We start from the raw sequence: 16,944 nt of genomic DNA on the forward strand, positions 1-16,944 counted from the left end.
CATAGCTGGAATTACTCTGCTGATGCTGTCAAGACCTGGAATGCTTCCCAGCTGCACACAGTGCCCATCTGCAGAGTTTCTCCACCTTTTAGTAGTCTCTTCCAGCCATACTTGAGACACAGCTGCTTCAGAGCAAAGCAAGGCACCCAGTTAGATGTGTGCAGCAGTGCTGTGCCAGGACAGGAGTGAGAAGACATCATCTGCCAGGAAAAATCCCAGCACTTCGAAGAAGAGTTCACCTTTTTGGGGAAGTTGCTGTGCAACAGTCAGAACCAGCAGAACAGCCATCACTAGCCCCAGGGCAAGGACATGCAGCAAGTATTCAGTTACATGCAACACCTTTCTTTGCTGCTCCTTCAGGGCAGGAGGGGCCTGACATTGGGGGCTGAGAGAGTACTGTTCTAGAGACAAGTTCCTCCTACACCCAGATGTCCTCCACTCTGGGCAGAAGAGGGCTGCCCACTCCTTGCAGCTGTAGCTGAGGACTCCCAGCCCCATGCCACGGAGGGGATGATGGGGTGTCCTGTGAGATGGGGCTCTGCTTCCCTGCCACCAGGCCTGGCGTTATCCCTGGGCTTCCAGCAAGCAAGGGGCCCTCCAGCTGTGTTTGCGAGGCGAGCTGAGAGATGTTTTGGAACAGGCACTGAACATCGCCATGTAAGATGCTTGCTGTCCTCCCCGTGGTACCAGGCTCCACTCCTGCAGTCTTGCAGCATGGTGTCGTGCATCCTGGCCCATGGCTCACTCCATCAGCTGGGTCAGATGAAGTCCTCCCCATTCTAATGCCAGGCAGTGAAGGGTGGAGGAGCCAGGGCTGGGGGTAGGTGCTGGCTGTGATGGTGTAGTAAAGGGCAGGAGGGTTTGGGAATGGGGACATCCTCTTTGCAATCTTATTCTGGGACATCAGCCTTCAGTGTCCCAGGGGAAACCTTCTGGCTCTGTGTGACAAGCAGGCACCTGTGGAATGGGTGGGGTGTGGGTGTTACTGCCCCAAACAATCCCCTCTCCCTCTAGCTTTCCCAGCTCCTTGACTTCTCCTCTTCTGTACCACGTTTTGTGTAACTCCTAAGAGAACGAAATAGTCTGTGTGCCTCTTATACCCAGCTCTACTGTTTAATAAAGAACAACAGTGAGTCTCAGCTGTTTCTGCTGTCTTATGTTTATCTTAATATAAAAGATGCAAGCAAGCCAAAAAAACAAGGATGAGAGAAAGGGGTTTATTGGTTTCTTGCTGGCTCTAGCTTTGGAGATATTGGTCACAGAGAGTGCTAGTGTAGTCCAGCTTGACTGTCATGAGAACGCATCCAGCACCAAATGTCTGTTGGGAGCTTTTGTGCACTGTAATTGAATGGGTGAACAGCAGAGGGGCTAGCAAAGGCATCCTGCTGCTGATTGCTCATTACTTTCCAAGTTTAACAGTCTCTCATTGAACTGGAGTTTTAAACAATCAGCCTAAAACATCCTTTTATGGTTATTCAGCTGCTGCTTCTGTTCTGCGAGATGGTATCAGCTCACCTGCTGCTGGTCACCCAGTGTGCTGTAAACCAGGTTTGTTGGCCAAGGCTCACCTCACGGGAACCATGGAAAGACCAAATGAAACCAGAGGGAAATAATTCAAGTAGGAATTTGGGTAGAAAGAGTGTTCTATGGGAAGGGAGTGAAAGAATGCTCTCTGCTCAAAACCTAGAGAAAGACTTCCAAAATGGTGTTCAATCCCTTCCCAGGGACTTGCTGGTGGGAAAGCTTTGGGAAGATGTGCTGCATCTCCAGATTGGGATGGGTTTCCTTCACCATCCCCAGTCCTTGCTGTGGTCCCAGAGGAGCTCCAGGCCACTCTCCCACTACCACCCCCAGCAGTGTGTGCCCCTTTCGTGGCATCCTGAGCCAGTCCTGCCTGTGAGGTGAATGTTGGCAGAGGATAGGCAGGGGAGAGACACTCCCATCCCAGGACTGCACCCTGTCCCCAGTGCCAGGGATGGTGCCAAGGACTGTGCCAGTCTTTTCAAGGGGACAGAGCAGGGTTATCCCCTGCTCCTGCAGCTTTGCTGCTTCTGCCTACTTGTTTGGGTTTGCTTTCATGGGGACTATGTGGGCAGCAAGGTGGTTGGAGGTAGGGAGGTGTTCCAGTGGTCTCCTCACCTCTGGAGCCTCTGCAGGACATCCCCAGAAAGAGCTAAAAGCAGCCTGCAAGTGGGGAAAGGGGCTGGGGTACTTTTGCAGGTTCCAGCAGAAAGGGTCACCCCTCTCCTGGCACCAGGCAGGACATAAAGGAGTGATGACATCAGGCAGCAGCTGGGTGAAGTCATTTTATTCAAGGCACAGTCATAGCAATAAACCACAAGAAGGTACAGACCTCTGGCACATTCCTACAGCAGGTCAGCCGAGGGCAATGGGACCAGCAGCCTGTGCTTCCGAGGATGCGGTGCCACTCGCAGGCACTTGCTTCCACCCAAAGAGAGGCCATCAGCATCCCACCCACTCCGGCCAGGGCTGCCCCTGGAGCAGGCAGCGAGGGCAGCGGCTTAGCTGTGGGCAGCCGTGGGACACCTGGGTGGGGAGCTATGAGCCCCCACCCAGGGTGCTTTTTGCGGTTGGGAGGGAGCAGCTGAGCTCAAGGTCCCCCCAAGGCAACTGCTCGCTAGCTAGCACACTGCAGCCATCGCCCCAGCAGGCAGGAGCGTGGGTGGGACAGCGGCTGCAGGGCTGCCAGCTGGCTGAGCTGAGACCCAGGAGCCCCCACGGGGAAGTCCCAGAGCCCACACAAGTCCAATGAAGACCTACAGCTCATTGCTGGGCTGCCTTTTAACACCACCCCCCAACTGGCACACCACACCCTCGCCTCCAGTGGTACCAGGAACACTGAGTGGTGCCATGGCTGAGCATCTGCCTTCAGGCAGCAGCACTCCCTATGCCAGCAACCCATGTGCCAGCAGGGCTGTGTCATCGTCCCTTCTCTCTCTGTACAGCCCTAGGGTGGCAGCTGGAATTGCTCTGAAGCCAGCAGGAAAATCAGGAGCAGGCAAATCAACCCCGAGGCCAAAGTGGGGCTGAGTGATGAGTCAGCATGCCCAGGTGAGCTAGCCTGGTGAGAGAGAAGCTGGGCAGGGCAAGGATCTGCCCTTGACCCCAGGAGCCTCTGCAGCAGCTGCAGCTGAGCTGGAAAACCCTGGGGATGCTGCCCCAGCAGGAGCTGGTGCATCTACACTGCTCACAGCAGGTCTCACACTCCTGAGGAGGGGCAGCTGCTGGGGGAGCATCCCACAGCTGTGGCTTGTGGGCGAGGGTAGGGTATGGTGGACTAGGACCCAGAGGCCAGGGTCTCACCAGCACCTCCTGCCATTTCTTCTGCAATAGGATGGAGCCATGCAGGGTCCCACAGCCAGCCCTAGGGAGTGTGACCATGAGGATGATGCTGCTGGGGAGCATGGGACAATGGGGAACTGCTGCCACGGCCATTAAACACACTTGTCCCTTGACCTCCTGCTCCTCCCCAAGGATCCCCAAGCACAGGCATGGTGCAGCAGCAGTGGATGGACAGGGTGGGAGGGCAGGCAACAGCCAGGCTTGCATTTTGATGCCTGGCTTGAGGAGGGGCCACTGGTGCTCAGGAAGATGTGAGAGCAGCCCTGGGCACTCACCTCCCCCACAAACACACGTGAGTCTCAGCAGTCCCTGCTTTAATGGGCAAAGCCTCGGGGGTGGCAGTGGGGGCGAGCGGGAGCCTGCACTGAGGCAGTGGGTGGGCAGGGAGGGAAGCAAGGGTTTGGGGTGGCCATCCTGCACTACTAAGGACCTGCAGGACAGCATGGTGGCGGGCACATTCGTCTAAGCTGTCTGGGCTGGTTCCCCCTCATGGAAGGACCAGGGCCCTCCTCCTGCCCCCAGAGCATGGCCTCTCAGAGAGACCCTCTCCCCACAACGCTGCACCCTGTCTTCCCCACAATGGGCTGGAAGAGGCAGGTGGGGATGAGGGGGGCACAGGGGGTACTGAGTCAGTCCAGGCAGCATGAGGGACCAGCAGAGCCTCCCACCACCTCCCATGCAACGGGCTCTTCTCCTCGCATCAATCCTGTCATCCCCCTGCCCCCTCAGCAAGATGGCCCCCACCAGTTCTGGGAAGGGTCCTTCCTGTCCTCTGGCATGTCCTCTGCTCTTGGCATGGCCAGTCCTTGTCCTGGTGGCAGAGATGCTCACTGGTAGCGGGCCTGGCTCTCCATCACGGGGCCACTCCTGTACTCGCCCTCCACCGTCTCCAGCTCTGTCTCAAAGCTCTGCAGCCTCCCATCCTCTCCATCCTCTGCTGGCTCCAGGTGGTTGCCCATAGTGCCATAGGACTGGTGCGCTGGGGAGGCTGCCGGCGTCAGGCTCAGCTCAGGCTCCTGCAGGACAGTGGCCACAAAGAGCTGCCCCGGGGGGCAGTGTGGGGTCAGGGCCCACGGGAGAGAGGTGGGGAGGCTGCAGTGGGGCTGAGGAGGGATACTCACATTGGAGTTGGGAGTGGAGGAGACGCTGCTCCGCTCCACATCATTGAAGGTGCCCTCAGACTGGTCAGACATCTGTGGAGCGGGAGGTCAGGAAGAAATGACTGTTTAGGGGTCCCCAGCTGAAGCAGGGGGGCAGCCAGGCACTGCCTCAGACTTCCCATGGCAAACACCCCCCAGAAAGGTGAGGAGGAAATGCAGTGATGTGAGGGAACAGGACAGGTGTATGACCGTGCTCACCTGGTAGCTGGAGGGCTTCCGTGGCTGCAGCTTCTTCAGGCAGAGGCCAAAGAAGGAGAAGACAATGCAGGAGAGGAGGACCACGAAGGTGAAGAGGGTGACAGGACGGGTGGGACCTAGAGCACAGAGACACTGGGGCAGCACATGAGCCTCCAAGGACCTGCTGCACCTCCAGCTGAGACCCAAGCTGGTGCCTGCTTTGGGTCTAACAAGTACCCAACACCCTTCCCAAAACACTAGCTGACTGTCTCCTCTGCCAGGTCTCCACCACACCTTCCCCCTTCCCACCCTCCATGCTATGCCTAACTCAGGGGTGACAGCAGCGGCTCATCCCCCCAGGCAGCAGATGTGACCCTCAGCAGCGGTGGGCGGCAGCCCCGAGCTCTCCCTACCAAGGCGCAGGATGGAGAAGAAGAGCAGCCAGAACATGCAGAGGATGGGGGCCACCACCACCTGGCTGATGGCGGCGACATGAAGGCGCTGGTTCAGCTTGGTGGGGATGTACACGTAGTAGATGTTGTACCGATCAACCATGTGCTTGAGCAGCATGTAGAGCAAACCTAGTGGGAGGACAGGGGCCATTTGGAGGGAGGACAATGGAGACAAAGACAATCAGGTCACAGGGGCACCAGGGCAGGCCCAGGAGATGATGCCCAAGGGTGCTCTCCTGTACCATGCAGGAAGCCCATGCTCCCACGTCATTGCTGGTGGCTGAGACAGGCTGCTCTTGGCACAGCCAAGGCCAGTGGAATCAGGGGCATAGGATCGTACTCACCAAAGGGGACAATGATGGGGCAGGTGATGCTGTAGGTCATGACGACGGAGAAGATGCAGCAGGTCCAGGCGTACTCCAGTCCAAACTGAAACTGGTAGGCTTGGCTCTGGGGCACAACCAACAGCATCATTACTGCCTCTGCCACTGCAAAGGCTGCCCAACACCGTCAGTCCCATGGGGCCAGGGCCAGCAGCATCCCTTGCATGGTGGCTTGTCCACACAAGCGTCCCCATAGGATGAGGAAAGCCTGAGTTTCCAGCAAGCACATCCCTGCCATGAGAGGGGTCGCATAGGTTTAGAGGTGACCAGAGCCACATACCCGCTTGATGTGGAGCCGCTCTGGCTCAGACTTGGCAAAGCAGAGTCGGGCAGTATAGACGAGGAGGCCCGGGATGCGCAGCAGCTCCATGGCCGTCCCAATCAGGCTGGAGGTGACTACGTAGTTGACGAAGAAAGCGCCATTGTCTGGGAGGAAAACGCACCTGTCCCAGGGACAGAGACGGTGAGAGGATGCTCGGGCAGGTGGCCAGGAGAGCCACTGGGAGGCTGGCATTGGGCACTCCCAGGAGGTTTGGGAGCTCCCTGATACTCACTGGAACTTGATATCAGCCTCATCCAGAAAGTGGGTGTCAAAGAGCCAACGGAAAAAAAGGTCCAGGCTGGAGGTGGGAGAGGAGGAGCAGCTCAGAAAGAGGAGCAATGTGTGGGGCACCCAGTGGGCATGTACTTTCCCCTACCCAGGGCGGACGAGATCCTCTGACCCTACATGGCCAGAGCAGCCCCTTCTGCTGCATTGAACCACTGTGGCATAGGTGATTGACCCCATGGCCAGTCAGGCTTGCTAGAGCCAGGACTACGAAGATACCTGACCTGGTCCTTCCAGGATTTGCTGAAGGGCTGACCCCAAGCAAGGCAACCTTGCATCCTCTGTGGCAGCCTGGCAAGCTGCACTGCTTCCCTCCCCCATAGGGAAGGAGGGACCATAACCATCTGGGAACAGCTCAGGAGGGCTAAATAGCAAGTGCTTCCCTCACCGGAGAGCCTGGTTTCAGTGGCAGTGGGGGGCCTTAGCCCTTTGGGGCTGAATTGCAGGAGGTAAGGGGCCTAGATGCGATCGTGGCTGCCGGGGAGCAAGAAGAGCAGCACCGCAGGGACGTCCATACCTGCTCAGCCCCAGTGAGGGCAGGATGATGACCATGAACACCAGGAAGAAGAAGCACTTGTGCATGGTGAGCTGATTTTCACTTGACCTAGGGAGAGGGGAGGCAAGAGAAGAACATTACACTGTTCCAAAGTAGAGCCGCTGCTGGGGTTGGAGAGGCTGGGCTGGGTCTCACTCTTCAACAGAGAGCTACTCCCAGCCCCAGGAAACCACATGCATTTGGTCTGTGCATCTACTGGGGCCTTGCAAAGCCTCTCCCAAGCTGAGAGTTGTCACCATGAGGAAATCTGCTGTAGTCAAAGTTCTTGTCCTCCCAACCTCCCACCTCCTTCATCCCTGCCCTCTCCTACACCTGCTGGTATAGACACCCAACAAGAAGCAGCTGGCTGTCTATAATGGATTCAGGAGCCCCTGTTTCTCCCAGGAGAAGGAAGAGAGGTGGTGACAAAGCTCCTGTAAGGACTCAGTAGACCAGGCATGGGGGCTGGTCAAGGGTCAAGACAGAGTGAGCACATTGCAGGAGCTGGGCAAAGCTTCCTCTGCTAGGAGACTGAGCATCCTGAACCTCTACCTCTGCCTTGGAGGGCCGGGAGCACAGCTGGGATGTGCTGGCTGAGTCAGGGCCCTGGCCCTGCTGCTGCCAGTCCACCATCACACCATCCCTGTGGGAGACTACGGTGGGTCTGTGGATTCCATGACAGAGGGTATGGGAACAGAAATTAGCCTTGAAGATATTAAGGCCTACCCGTGAGAAAGATGGGAGTAAAAGAATAACACTGACATTAGCAAAATTAGCCAATGATATGTTACTATTGCAGGCTGTAACCAGTAGCAAAAAGACACATGAACTGGTAAAGACTATATAAAAAGGCATTTGTAGCAATAAATGGAGACTGCTGTTTGTACTTAAGAACTTGGTCTATGTTGTTTGTCCATCTCAACTGCGACATATCCCCTTCACAAACTTCTTCAGACCCATCCTAAAACCAGCTCCAACTGCCTTTGTCAGCAGCCTGGAAGCATTCATGGCTATGGCAAAGAAATGGCTCCTTCAGGCATGGACATGGGGCTCTTCCCATGGAGAGCAACACTCACGGGGCTCTGGGGGCACCTGTCACCCCACTGCCTGCCTCCCTGCAGGTCAGGTCCCACGAGTGCTATTGAGATTCCTCCCACCCACCTCAGCCCTGAGGGAGCACAAGGGCCAACCCCATTACCTTGTCCAGTGTGACTCGAAGAATGCTGAGTAGTAGACAAGGAAGGGCAGGAAGACGGAGAAGACCCAGAGCAGCAGCGTGGGGAAGAACTGGGTGATGATGGGGTTCTGCAGGAGAGATGCCAGACACCCCCTCAGGAGACAGCCTGAGCTCAGTCATGCTGTAGGCAGCTCTCTGGGCCTCCTGGCACATGATTGTGTGTGCAACTAGCAGGCTAGGGCATTACCTCCCTGAGCAGGGGCATTTGTTTCAGGAGCTAAGAGCCTGAGACCAGCCAAAGGCACCACAGGCACTCTCTGAGCCCTGATGCCTGCCCAACAGCTCCCAGGGCAATAAGCAGGAAGGAGGTGTACTCCTGGTGGCTCCTAACATCTCATGAAGCTCTTCCCACCCCTCTCCTCTTGCATGGACAACAACCTGCCCTCCCCCATGGACAGCAGGACCAAAGCTCAGGTTTGCACAAGTGTCCTAGGGCTCTGCCACTGGAAGCACACCAAGAAGGGGATGGCTGGCAAGCAGGGCATGACCTCTCTTTGCCTCTCATCAATGCTCATCCCAGTGATGGCTCATCTTCTTGGGCCAGTGTAGAGCTGGTGCCCTCCCACTGTCACGGACAAGCCTGAAAACAGAGACCCTTTGGGAAAGATGGTACAGAGCCCCAGGTACTACCTTGAGGTACTCCACAGGCTGTGTAACGTTGAACATGTCCATGGTGTTGACAATGATGGCTGGTGTGGTGAGGAAGAAGAGGAGGACGAAGAGGCAGATATTAAGGAGGATGAATCTCACCCACCAAGATGTGCCACGGACCGACAAATTCTCCCTGTGAGAGGAAGGCACAACTCAGACATGGTGTGGAGTAAAAAAACACGTCCCGGGTCTCTTAGCCTTGCTCCCCGAAGTTCTACCCCCCACTGCCCATACTGACCATCCTGGCAGTCCCTGCTTGGAGTTCAACCTCTCCCCCATCCTGTGCTGCTGGGCTGATACCTGCAGAGCCCCAGGACCAGTGTGGCTGCAGTCCATGCCACCAGGAAGCTTTGGAGTCTGGCTGCAGAAATCAGAGCCTGGCAATCAGCCCAAACCTTGCCTGGCCAAGCCCTGCCACCCACAGGGTGATAACCCCAGTCACCCTGGTGACTTCTGCTGTGGCCACAGGAGGGATTGTCAGCCCCTGCCACCCTGAGAAGACAGCTTACAGGTATGGGCACATACCTGTAGGTTCCCTGCAGCTATATGAGTTTTCTATAACTATGGGTATGGGTTCCCTATAGCTATGGGTATGGGTTCCCCTCAGCTGCTCGCCCTCCCTCCCTCTCCTGCCATGGGGGTTCACCAGATGATATCGCTGGGTGCAGGAGCATAGCGAACTCCCCAGTGGTGTGACTTGACCACGGTGGTGACAGAGGACTGCTGGGGGTGCTTGCGGCAGTGGATGTAGCTGTAGTCCTTCAAAATCCTGCAAGAAGAAGGAGCCAGGGGTTGGGTCCTGACCGAGGGCTCAGAACCCCCTACCCTTCTCATGAGACCCTTCCCGCAGCCTCAAGAGAGTGGCCATCTCTCCAGGAGGCAGAGGCACAGTGGAGACATTGCCTGAGTTTGGCCAGAGGAGCCAGCAGGGTGCCCCAGTGGCGGTGTCCACAAGGCTGAGAGATGTGCCTTTGCTGGCACATCCAAGGGGCACTCACACAGCTGTCATCCGCTCATCCTGGAAGGTGACGAAGGCCATGTCAAGCCGCTTGAGCGTAACGCGGTTGCGCTCTGCATTGAACTCATCCGTGAGCTTCTCCTCTAGCTCCCCATAGTACTGCTCGGCATCCACCTGCGGGAGCAGCCAGGGCTCTGCTGCACTCGCGGGCTGTGGCACGGGCAAGCTGCTGTGCTCTGCCCTGCTCACAGCGCAGATGTGCTGCCTGCAGCCCTGCCCACAGCTCTGCTCACACCCATCTACCTGCTCAAAGCCACAGAAGCGGCAGCAGAAGATGCGGGCGCAGGGGTGGGTTTTGATCATGATCTTCCCCTCTTTCTGTGCCTTGGTGGTGAAGTAAAGCCGTCCCTTCATTGCCTTGCGCCTGTCAGGAAGCCAACAGAGACAAAGGTCACTTGGGCAGCAGCAGACAAACAGACAGACTGGGTCCCTTAACATTCTGGGCAGGAACAGAACACCCACCCGCAGAGGGAAGGAGGACCTGCATGCACTCACCTCTCTGCATCCAGCTTCATCAGCTTGCGCACATCGAAGCAGAACTGGACATTGGTCACGGTGCAGCTGGGATACGCCTCACTGCAGGCACAGGGATATGGTGGTACCAGGAGCCAGGGGACGTGGACAGCCCCTGCCACCTGCCTGCCAGCCACCCTGGCAAGGTTGCGGTACACCGCTACTCACTGAAAATGCTTTATGATAAGGGAAGGGTCTGTGATCTCCTTGGGGATGTGGGTAACCATCAGTGTCCGAGCAACCTAGGGGAGGAAAAGGGGCAGAAGGGGTGGGTGGGTGGGGGCCTGAGGGCCATTTCACTGCCATCCTGCTCACCCAACCACCAGGAAGGCAGAGGAATGCCAAGGCACTGACTGCCACCTGGGAGGCTGGTCAGCACAGGTGTCCTCAACACCCACTCCCACACCTGAGGGCACAGCCAGACACTGCCACCACTCAGACACAGCAGAGCTTCAGTCTCATAAGACAGGGCAGCAGGAGAGACAGGTTTGCCTCTGGGCTGCCAAGCTTTCTCCAGAAGATGGAGAAAATCAGCCTTATCCTTCCCTGCTTGCCCAGTCCCAGGCTGTTTCTAAAGCTCTCCCTGCATACTGAGACCACCCTTTCTGCAAAATACAGTTATCCATTAGCGTTGAACAAGGCAGGGCTGGAAGAAGGATGGTTGCTCACCTTCTCGTTCTCTCTGTATTCAAGGTGGACGGAGTGGTGAGCCATGCAGAGGACAGTGAGGATGAAATAGATGAGGGCGAAGATGCTGTGCAGCCACAGGAGATGGTCTCTGGAGGGGAAGAGGGCATCAGTAGGTCTGTGGTGGGCATGTGGCATGTGGACCAGCCTGGTGCTTAGCACCTCACCACAGCCACCCCCACTGCCCAGTGGGACCTCCCCAAGCCAGCTGTTGGACCCCTACCCCAGGGATGAGAGGGGCAGCATATAGAGTGTTGGCAGAATGAGGCTGCCCAGAGTCCCCCAGAGCATCCCTTTCAGCAGCGGGGTGCAGCGAGCAGTGCCAGCAGGCTGCTCACTGCAGCTATGCTTGTGCACAGTGCAGATACGGGGCTACCACAAGGAGGACGCTGCTCATGTGGACCCATCCCTGTTCTGGGACTGCAATGAGCACCATGTCTGAGCACTCCCAGCAGCATCCGCCACAGCAGCAGCACCCACATCCCCCCCAAACATGGGAACCACGTACTGCGTTGGGATGTTGGCAATGGTCGTCCGGCCGAAGTGGGTGGGATTGTGTCCTGCAGGGGAAGAGAGGCAGGAGGTTATGGGAACCCAGTGCAGTGTGTGTCCCTGCTTGCAGGGTGAGTAGCTCTGGTCTTTGCCCCCTTCTTTTCCATCTCCCAGGTCCCTGCCAAGCCCCCCACGACCCTGATGCTCCCTGCCTCTTGCATTCTTCCATCCCACAGCTGATGATGGGTTCCTGCTCACATGGGGGCTCCTGATAGAGGGGTCCTTCTGCCCTCTGTTCCCAGGGCAGGGTGCTGGGCACAAGGATGTGCCATGCTCCTGAGACATCCACAACTGGGGAAGCACCTACCCAGGAGGTCTCCTGAGAAGTTGACAGGCAGGATGACAGCCACAGAGAGCACACAGACCAGCATCAGCAGGACCAGGAGGTGCCGCTGGAAGGAGAGGTAGGTGGTGGCGTCGATCCCACACTTGCTCTGAATCTCCTCGTCCCTGGGGGAGAGGCAGGTGGTGAGTGCTGGTGGTACCTCCCCACCATCTCCTGCCCTGGTGACACTGGCTGCTCTGGCCTCACACAACCCATGGTAACTCATGGTATCCTGCCTGTGGCACATGGGATTTGGGCAAGCAGGGAATTGTGCACACAAACAACTCTCAGGCTGCTATTCCATTACAGGACCAGCTCCTCCCAGAAGAGGTTAAAGCCTTTTCCTTTGGGACAGGAGTCAGGGGCCAGGAGGAAACGCGGAGGTGAACCTTCTGCTCAGGGGGATGCTTTAGGAGGGTTCTTCTCATCCATTGGTCCCAGCAGCTCTGGGTGATGCATGGGCACTGATGACCTATGGGCACTGGCTCCCCAGGGGTGGGCAGCAATGGGGCACAGCTGCAATGCTGAGGCCACACACTTACTTCATCTGGTAGATAGAAATGAGCCAGGAGCAGAATCCCTGGAAGGAAAGAGTCAGGATAAGCCAGGGGCAACCACTCCCACCTCCCCAGAGAGAAGCAGGGGCATGGCCCATGCTGGGAATGTGTGTGGAGGTGGTGCAGTGTCCAGGGCCGACAGGCTGAGCAAACAAGGCAGCACCAGGAGTCGTGTGCCCAGGATGTCCAGTCCAGTGGCTTGTCTGCAGCGGTGGCCAAAGGCAGCTGCCACAGGAAAGGTGGGAAACATGGAACACTTCTATAATACAGGCTTCCTCCCACCTACCAGCAGCTCCCTCCTCTGTGCCTTCCCTGACAGTCCCTAACATGCAATGTGCTTTTCTGACCACTAAAGAGCGCTGAGCTGGCACTGCAGTGCCAGAGATACAGGACAACGCCAAGATCTTGTGTAATAGCTCATTCCCTGTCACTGCACATGCAATATTTGAGTTTTTCTCCCCTATGTGTTAGGTTATGTTTTACCAGCGCTGGAGTTCATTCAAGTTCAAAGTCTCTCTGCAGTTTTCCCTGTCATGACTGTACTGAATAACACTTGGCCAGTGGAGCCCTCGTCTTTGCCCTCTTTCTGGAGGGTTTGTACTGACCTTGGATGGGAGGGATCCTGGTCAGGCCCCTGAGAGATTCCCTTACTCTGCCCTGGGAGAGCTGGCAGCTTCTTCCTCCTCTCCATTCCCCCACTTTACCCAAGCCAGGCACTTCCCTCCTACCTCACAGCCCAGCTTTGTCTGATCGATCACAGTGGGAGGCTTCAGAGGTATAGGTGTCCCCACACACCCGACAGCTCCACAGGGGACAGACATCCCATTAGCACAGCTGCGCTGACTCCCCTCCTATGCCCCATTCCAAGGTTCTGCTCTGGAGAATCATGTCTGGGAGGTTGTCAGTGCAGACCCCAAGCTTCCTGGGCTGTAATTTCTTGGGTTTTCCATAAATCCTACTGAAAAGCCAGCATTTATTAGCTGATTCCCAGCTCTCTAGGATGCTCACATGCAGGAAAGAGGTTGCATGCTGCAGACAATAGCTTGGCTATTTGTTTTGGGATGAGAAGTCCCACGCCTGCTCCTCGGAATTTGTGACAGCAACAGGAATTAGTCAGGTTGCTTTTATTGCAACCTCCTCCTCCCACCGCACCACTGGAGGGGTGCTCCGATGCTTCCCTGCAGAGAAGGACTGCCAGGCAGGAATTTGGTCAAGTTCTTCCTCACTGAATACAGGCACTAAAATCTTATTTAGCTCTCCCACCACATTCTCGCTTCCTCCAGCAAGTGTTTTCTATCTTCAACATCTATCAGCACTGTTCCTCATGTGTGAAGAAAAACTTCGTACTTGTTTCTGTGCTCTCTACAAATTTCTCCTCAAACCCATCTTCCCTCCCTCTTTAGCATATTTTACATCTAACTTGGCAGAGTTTAGATTTTCTTCATTTGGGAACAGCTTGACTTTTAAAAGAATGTTTTACTTCTAATAATCTCCCTTAATCTGGTCTTTAGACGTGCTGGCATTCCCTGTGGTCTTCCTCACTTATTTTTTAATAAGCAATATACATTTGCCAGAGCATCCAATACCAAGCCTTTAAACAAGCCCCTTGCTCACCTGCAAGAATTTTGCTTCTTTACCTTTCCTGCCTAGTGTTTTCTTCAATAAGTTCTGTCATTTTTTCATAGTCAGACCAGTGACTGATATTTGAACTTTTGTTGCCAAAAAAGAGAAAGAAACAGCAAAATGCTTGTTTCCAGTGAAACCTGTTTTGTGCCTGATGCCATAGAGAGAAAGAAAAGAAAGCTTCTCCAGCCCACCACATGAGCAGAGCTGTAGGTGTGACCCAGAGGACTGTGTCCTGCTGGGGTCCGAAAGGCTCTGGGCATGCACCTGACTAGGTCCCTGCAGCCAGCAGGGACAACCACATAGCTGGGAGGTGTTTGCCCTGCCAGAAGCATCCCCTCCAAGCTGCCACTCAGGATAGATGCCAGCACTCACCATGTCCTTGTTATCAGCATCCAGGGGGCTGCTCTCCGATGGGGACTTCTCCTTCTCACTCTGCTCTCCGTAGAAAAGTGACGTCAAACTTTGCAGGAAGGAGAGGAGGGGAGGGGTGAGGCAGGAGAGAAGCAACAGATGGGAGAGGATGAGAACACTCGGAGAATTTTCTCCTAGGAGAGCAGCCTGGGAAATGTCCCCCCCTCCCCATATACTGCACTGGGGCTGGACCAGAAGCTACTCCCAGACCTGGGGCAGGGGCTGCGCTCACTGCACTGGTGAGTCCCTGTGGCTTTTCTGTGGCCCTGGCCCAAGAGAAGCTGGGGAGGGAAGAAGGTATGAGAGGGGCTTTTACAGCATTTGCTCCTGTGGGCTGCCTAGCTTTGTAGATAAAAAAAAAAAGATGCTATGCTGCCCAGGGCAAGCCATGTCCTGGCTGGCAGGCAGCTGTGGGTAGCACAGCCCACTTGTAAATCTGGTCTGGACTCTCCTTTCACTGTGACACCAGTATTTTTCGAGGGATTCTGCACCTAGCCTGAAGCATGGGCTAGGGAAGGTTCCCTACTGAGAGGGAACAGCGTTACTGCTCCCTCTGCCTCCTCCTCTAGCCAGCCCTGCTCATCCTGAGGGAGCAGCAGGGGGACAGGCAGCGGCTCAGTCCCCACTCCAAAGTAGCTCTTGGGCCTCTCTTCTTCCCAGGACAGTGCCCTCCCTGGCACTGAGACCAGTGTCACCAGATGGTGCCTGCAAGAAGGAACCAAAGCTGGCCTGGGCTTCCTTCTCCTTGCAACAGACAGTGTCTGTGTCACGACAGGCAAGGACAGCCAGGCCACTCCCAGTGGGAAGGAGGGATGGGGCATCTGCTGAGCTTCTCCATGAGCCACCCCACAGTGCTGGCCCTCTCGCCAGCCCTCTTGGAGAAGCTGGAGCCATCACCCATGGGGTTTCAATCCTGCTTACCTATCATTGTCCATCAGTAGCGCCAGGCGCCCATAGTCCCAAGCTGCTTTTCGAAGGCAGGAGAAGACCAGGAGGAGAAGCTGGAAGAAGAGGGAAGAGGAAAGGTAAAGGGGTTTGCTGCAGAGTCTCACCCTGTGGAGTCTCTCCACATGCCTCCTTTACATTTTCCCACTCATGAGCCCAAGCTCATCCAAAATTCTTGCCTCAAGCCAAACTACTCCTGCTCTGTGATCTCACCACCACCTGCTGCCCACCATCACGTGGGCAAAGCTCTTGGTCCCTGGCACTCAAGTCCCTTCCCCCAAATAGCTGGGCACACTGATGCACATACTGCACACAGATGTGGCTGTCAGCACGCCCGTAATGCAGACACTCATGCTTGCAGCCAGTCTTTGACACCACAGCCAGAGGCTGCAGTGCCCATGGACGTGACACCCTCCTGGCCCGCTCACCAGCCAGAGGATGAAGTTGATGACGAGCACAGTGGGCACGCCACCGAATGGCAGCCCTTCCAGGACGGTGCTGCGGGAGCGGGCACTGAAGCATTGCTCCTCCGTGCTGTTCACAAGGGTGTCCAGGAAGCTGAGCACGTCCAGCGACGTGGGGCCAGCACCGTCTGGCGCCGGCTCCACTGAGTACACGCTCTCCATCGTCGTGCCTGCAACACAGGGGCAAGGAGTTGGATGGAGAAGCCTTTGCTCGAAAAGAGACCATGGCTCTTCCAGGTCCTCTAGTGAGGTCTGAGGAACTCACTAAGGGCAGGGAGGGGAGCAGGCTGGCTGGTGACCTTGGAGCTTCCCCAGTCTCAGTCTCTCCCAGGGAGGGCCTGTGGGATGCAGGGCAGGGGATGTTGCTGAAGAAATCTCACAGCTACCTTGTTCCCTTTCCCCACCCCATTAAACCCCATGCTACGTGGTTGTCTCCATCATACCTGAGATAGGTCTCTCACCACCTCTCCCCTTCAGTCCTGGAAGTTGAGTTGAGTCATGGCCACCCTGGTGTGGTCAGCAGGTAGGAACAAGGAGCCAAAGCATTTGCTTGAGTTTCTGAGAATAAGAACAATGATGATGCCAACAACTGGGCTGCTGGGTTTGTGCTTGCTTCACTCCCCACACCCAGATATCTACTCGTGTGGAACGTTCCCCAGCCCTCTCTTCTCCAGCATCACAGTCTGAGTGACTCAGGAGTTGTGGGACCTCCCTTCCATCGTTTTACCAGAGTAGGATTGCTCTGGCTCTGATTGATTGATTGATATCTTGAAGTCTTCAGAAGAAGCAGCTTCTCAAAACCCTAAAGTCCAAGGTTCCCCCCACTTTCCCAGAAGCTGATACTGCAGGCTACGGCCCTCATTGGCAGGAAACACTTAAAGCCATTAATGGTGAAGACTGTGGCTTGTTTCCAAAACTGTTCCTACCACCATGCTTTAACCAGAAGAGGATCCTCTCTAAACCTGCAGTGCCTGGGACCCATGAGACCCTACAGCAGCCAGCATGAGCCAGTGCGGCTGCTGCTCACAGGGATGCACAGACCTGCATGCCAGGACAGTGCTGGTCAGCCCCTGCACTCACCATGAGGGCAGGAGGAGAGGGAACCAGCACAGCAAATACTAACAAACACAGGGTGGGGACAACAGTGCCAGAGTCCTGCTTCCTCGCATCCCTGCCATGTCTCCATCCCTTGGAGCCCCTGCCAGCACCATCACCTGGTTGCTCCTGGGCCTGGAGAGCTCTGTGGCCTTCAGAGGAGGACAGCTCTGGCTGCGGTGAGAC

The 16,944-nt window shown here is 56.1% G+C and overlaps 1 protein-coding gene across 1 annotated transcript; it reads right to left on the reverse strand.

Moving 5' to 3' along the window:
- Positions 1-4,190: 4,190 nt before the first annotated feature.
- TMEM63C (transmembrane protein 63C) lies at positions 4,191-15,825 on the reverse strand (the record flags this gene model as incomplete). Its single annotated transcript, XM_080345574.1, has 22 exons — positions 4,191-4,403; positions 4,485-4,556; positions 4,722-4,837; positions 5,114-5,281; positions 5,497-5,602; positions 5,816-5,978; positions 6,090-6,155; positions 6,660-6,746; positions 7,876-7,982; positions 8,545-8,698; positions 9,212-9,334; positions 9,564-9,697; positions 9,827-9,947; positions 10,079-10,159; positions 10,265-10,338; positions 10,766-10,874; positions 11,292-11,343; positions 11,643-11,785; positions 12,203-12,240; positions 14,216-14,303; positions 15,176-15,255; positions 15,628-15,825. The coding sequence occupies 22 exons, from the start codon at positions 15,823-15,825 to the stop codon at positions 4,191-4,193; spliced, it is 2,493 nt and encodes an 830-aa protein (XP_080201700.1).
- Between the last annotated feature and the right edge of the window lie 1,119 nt (positions 15,826-16,944).

The sequence above is a fragment of the Nesoenas mayeri genome, assembly GCF_963082525.1.
Source record: "Nesoenas mayeri genome assembly, chromosome: 5".
NCBI classification, from domain to species: Eukaryota; Metazoa; Chordata; class Aves; order Columbiformes; family Columbidae; genus Nesoenas; species Nesoenas mayeri.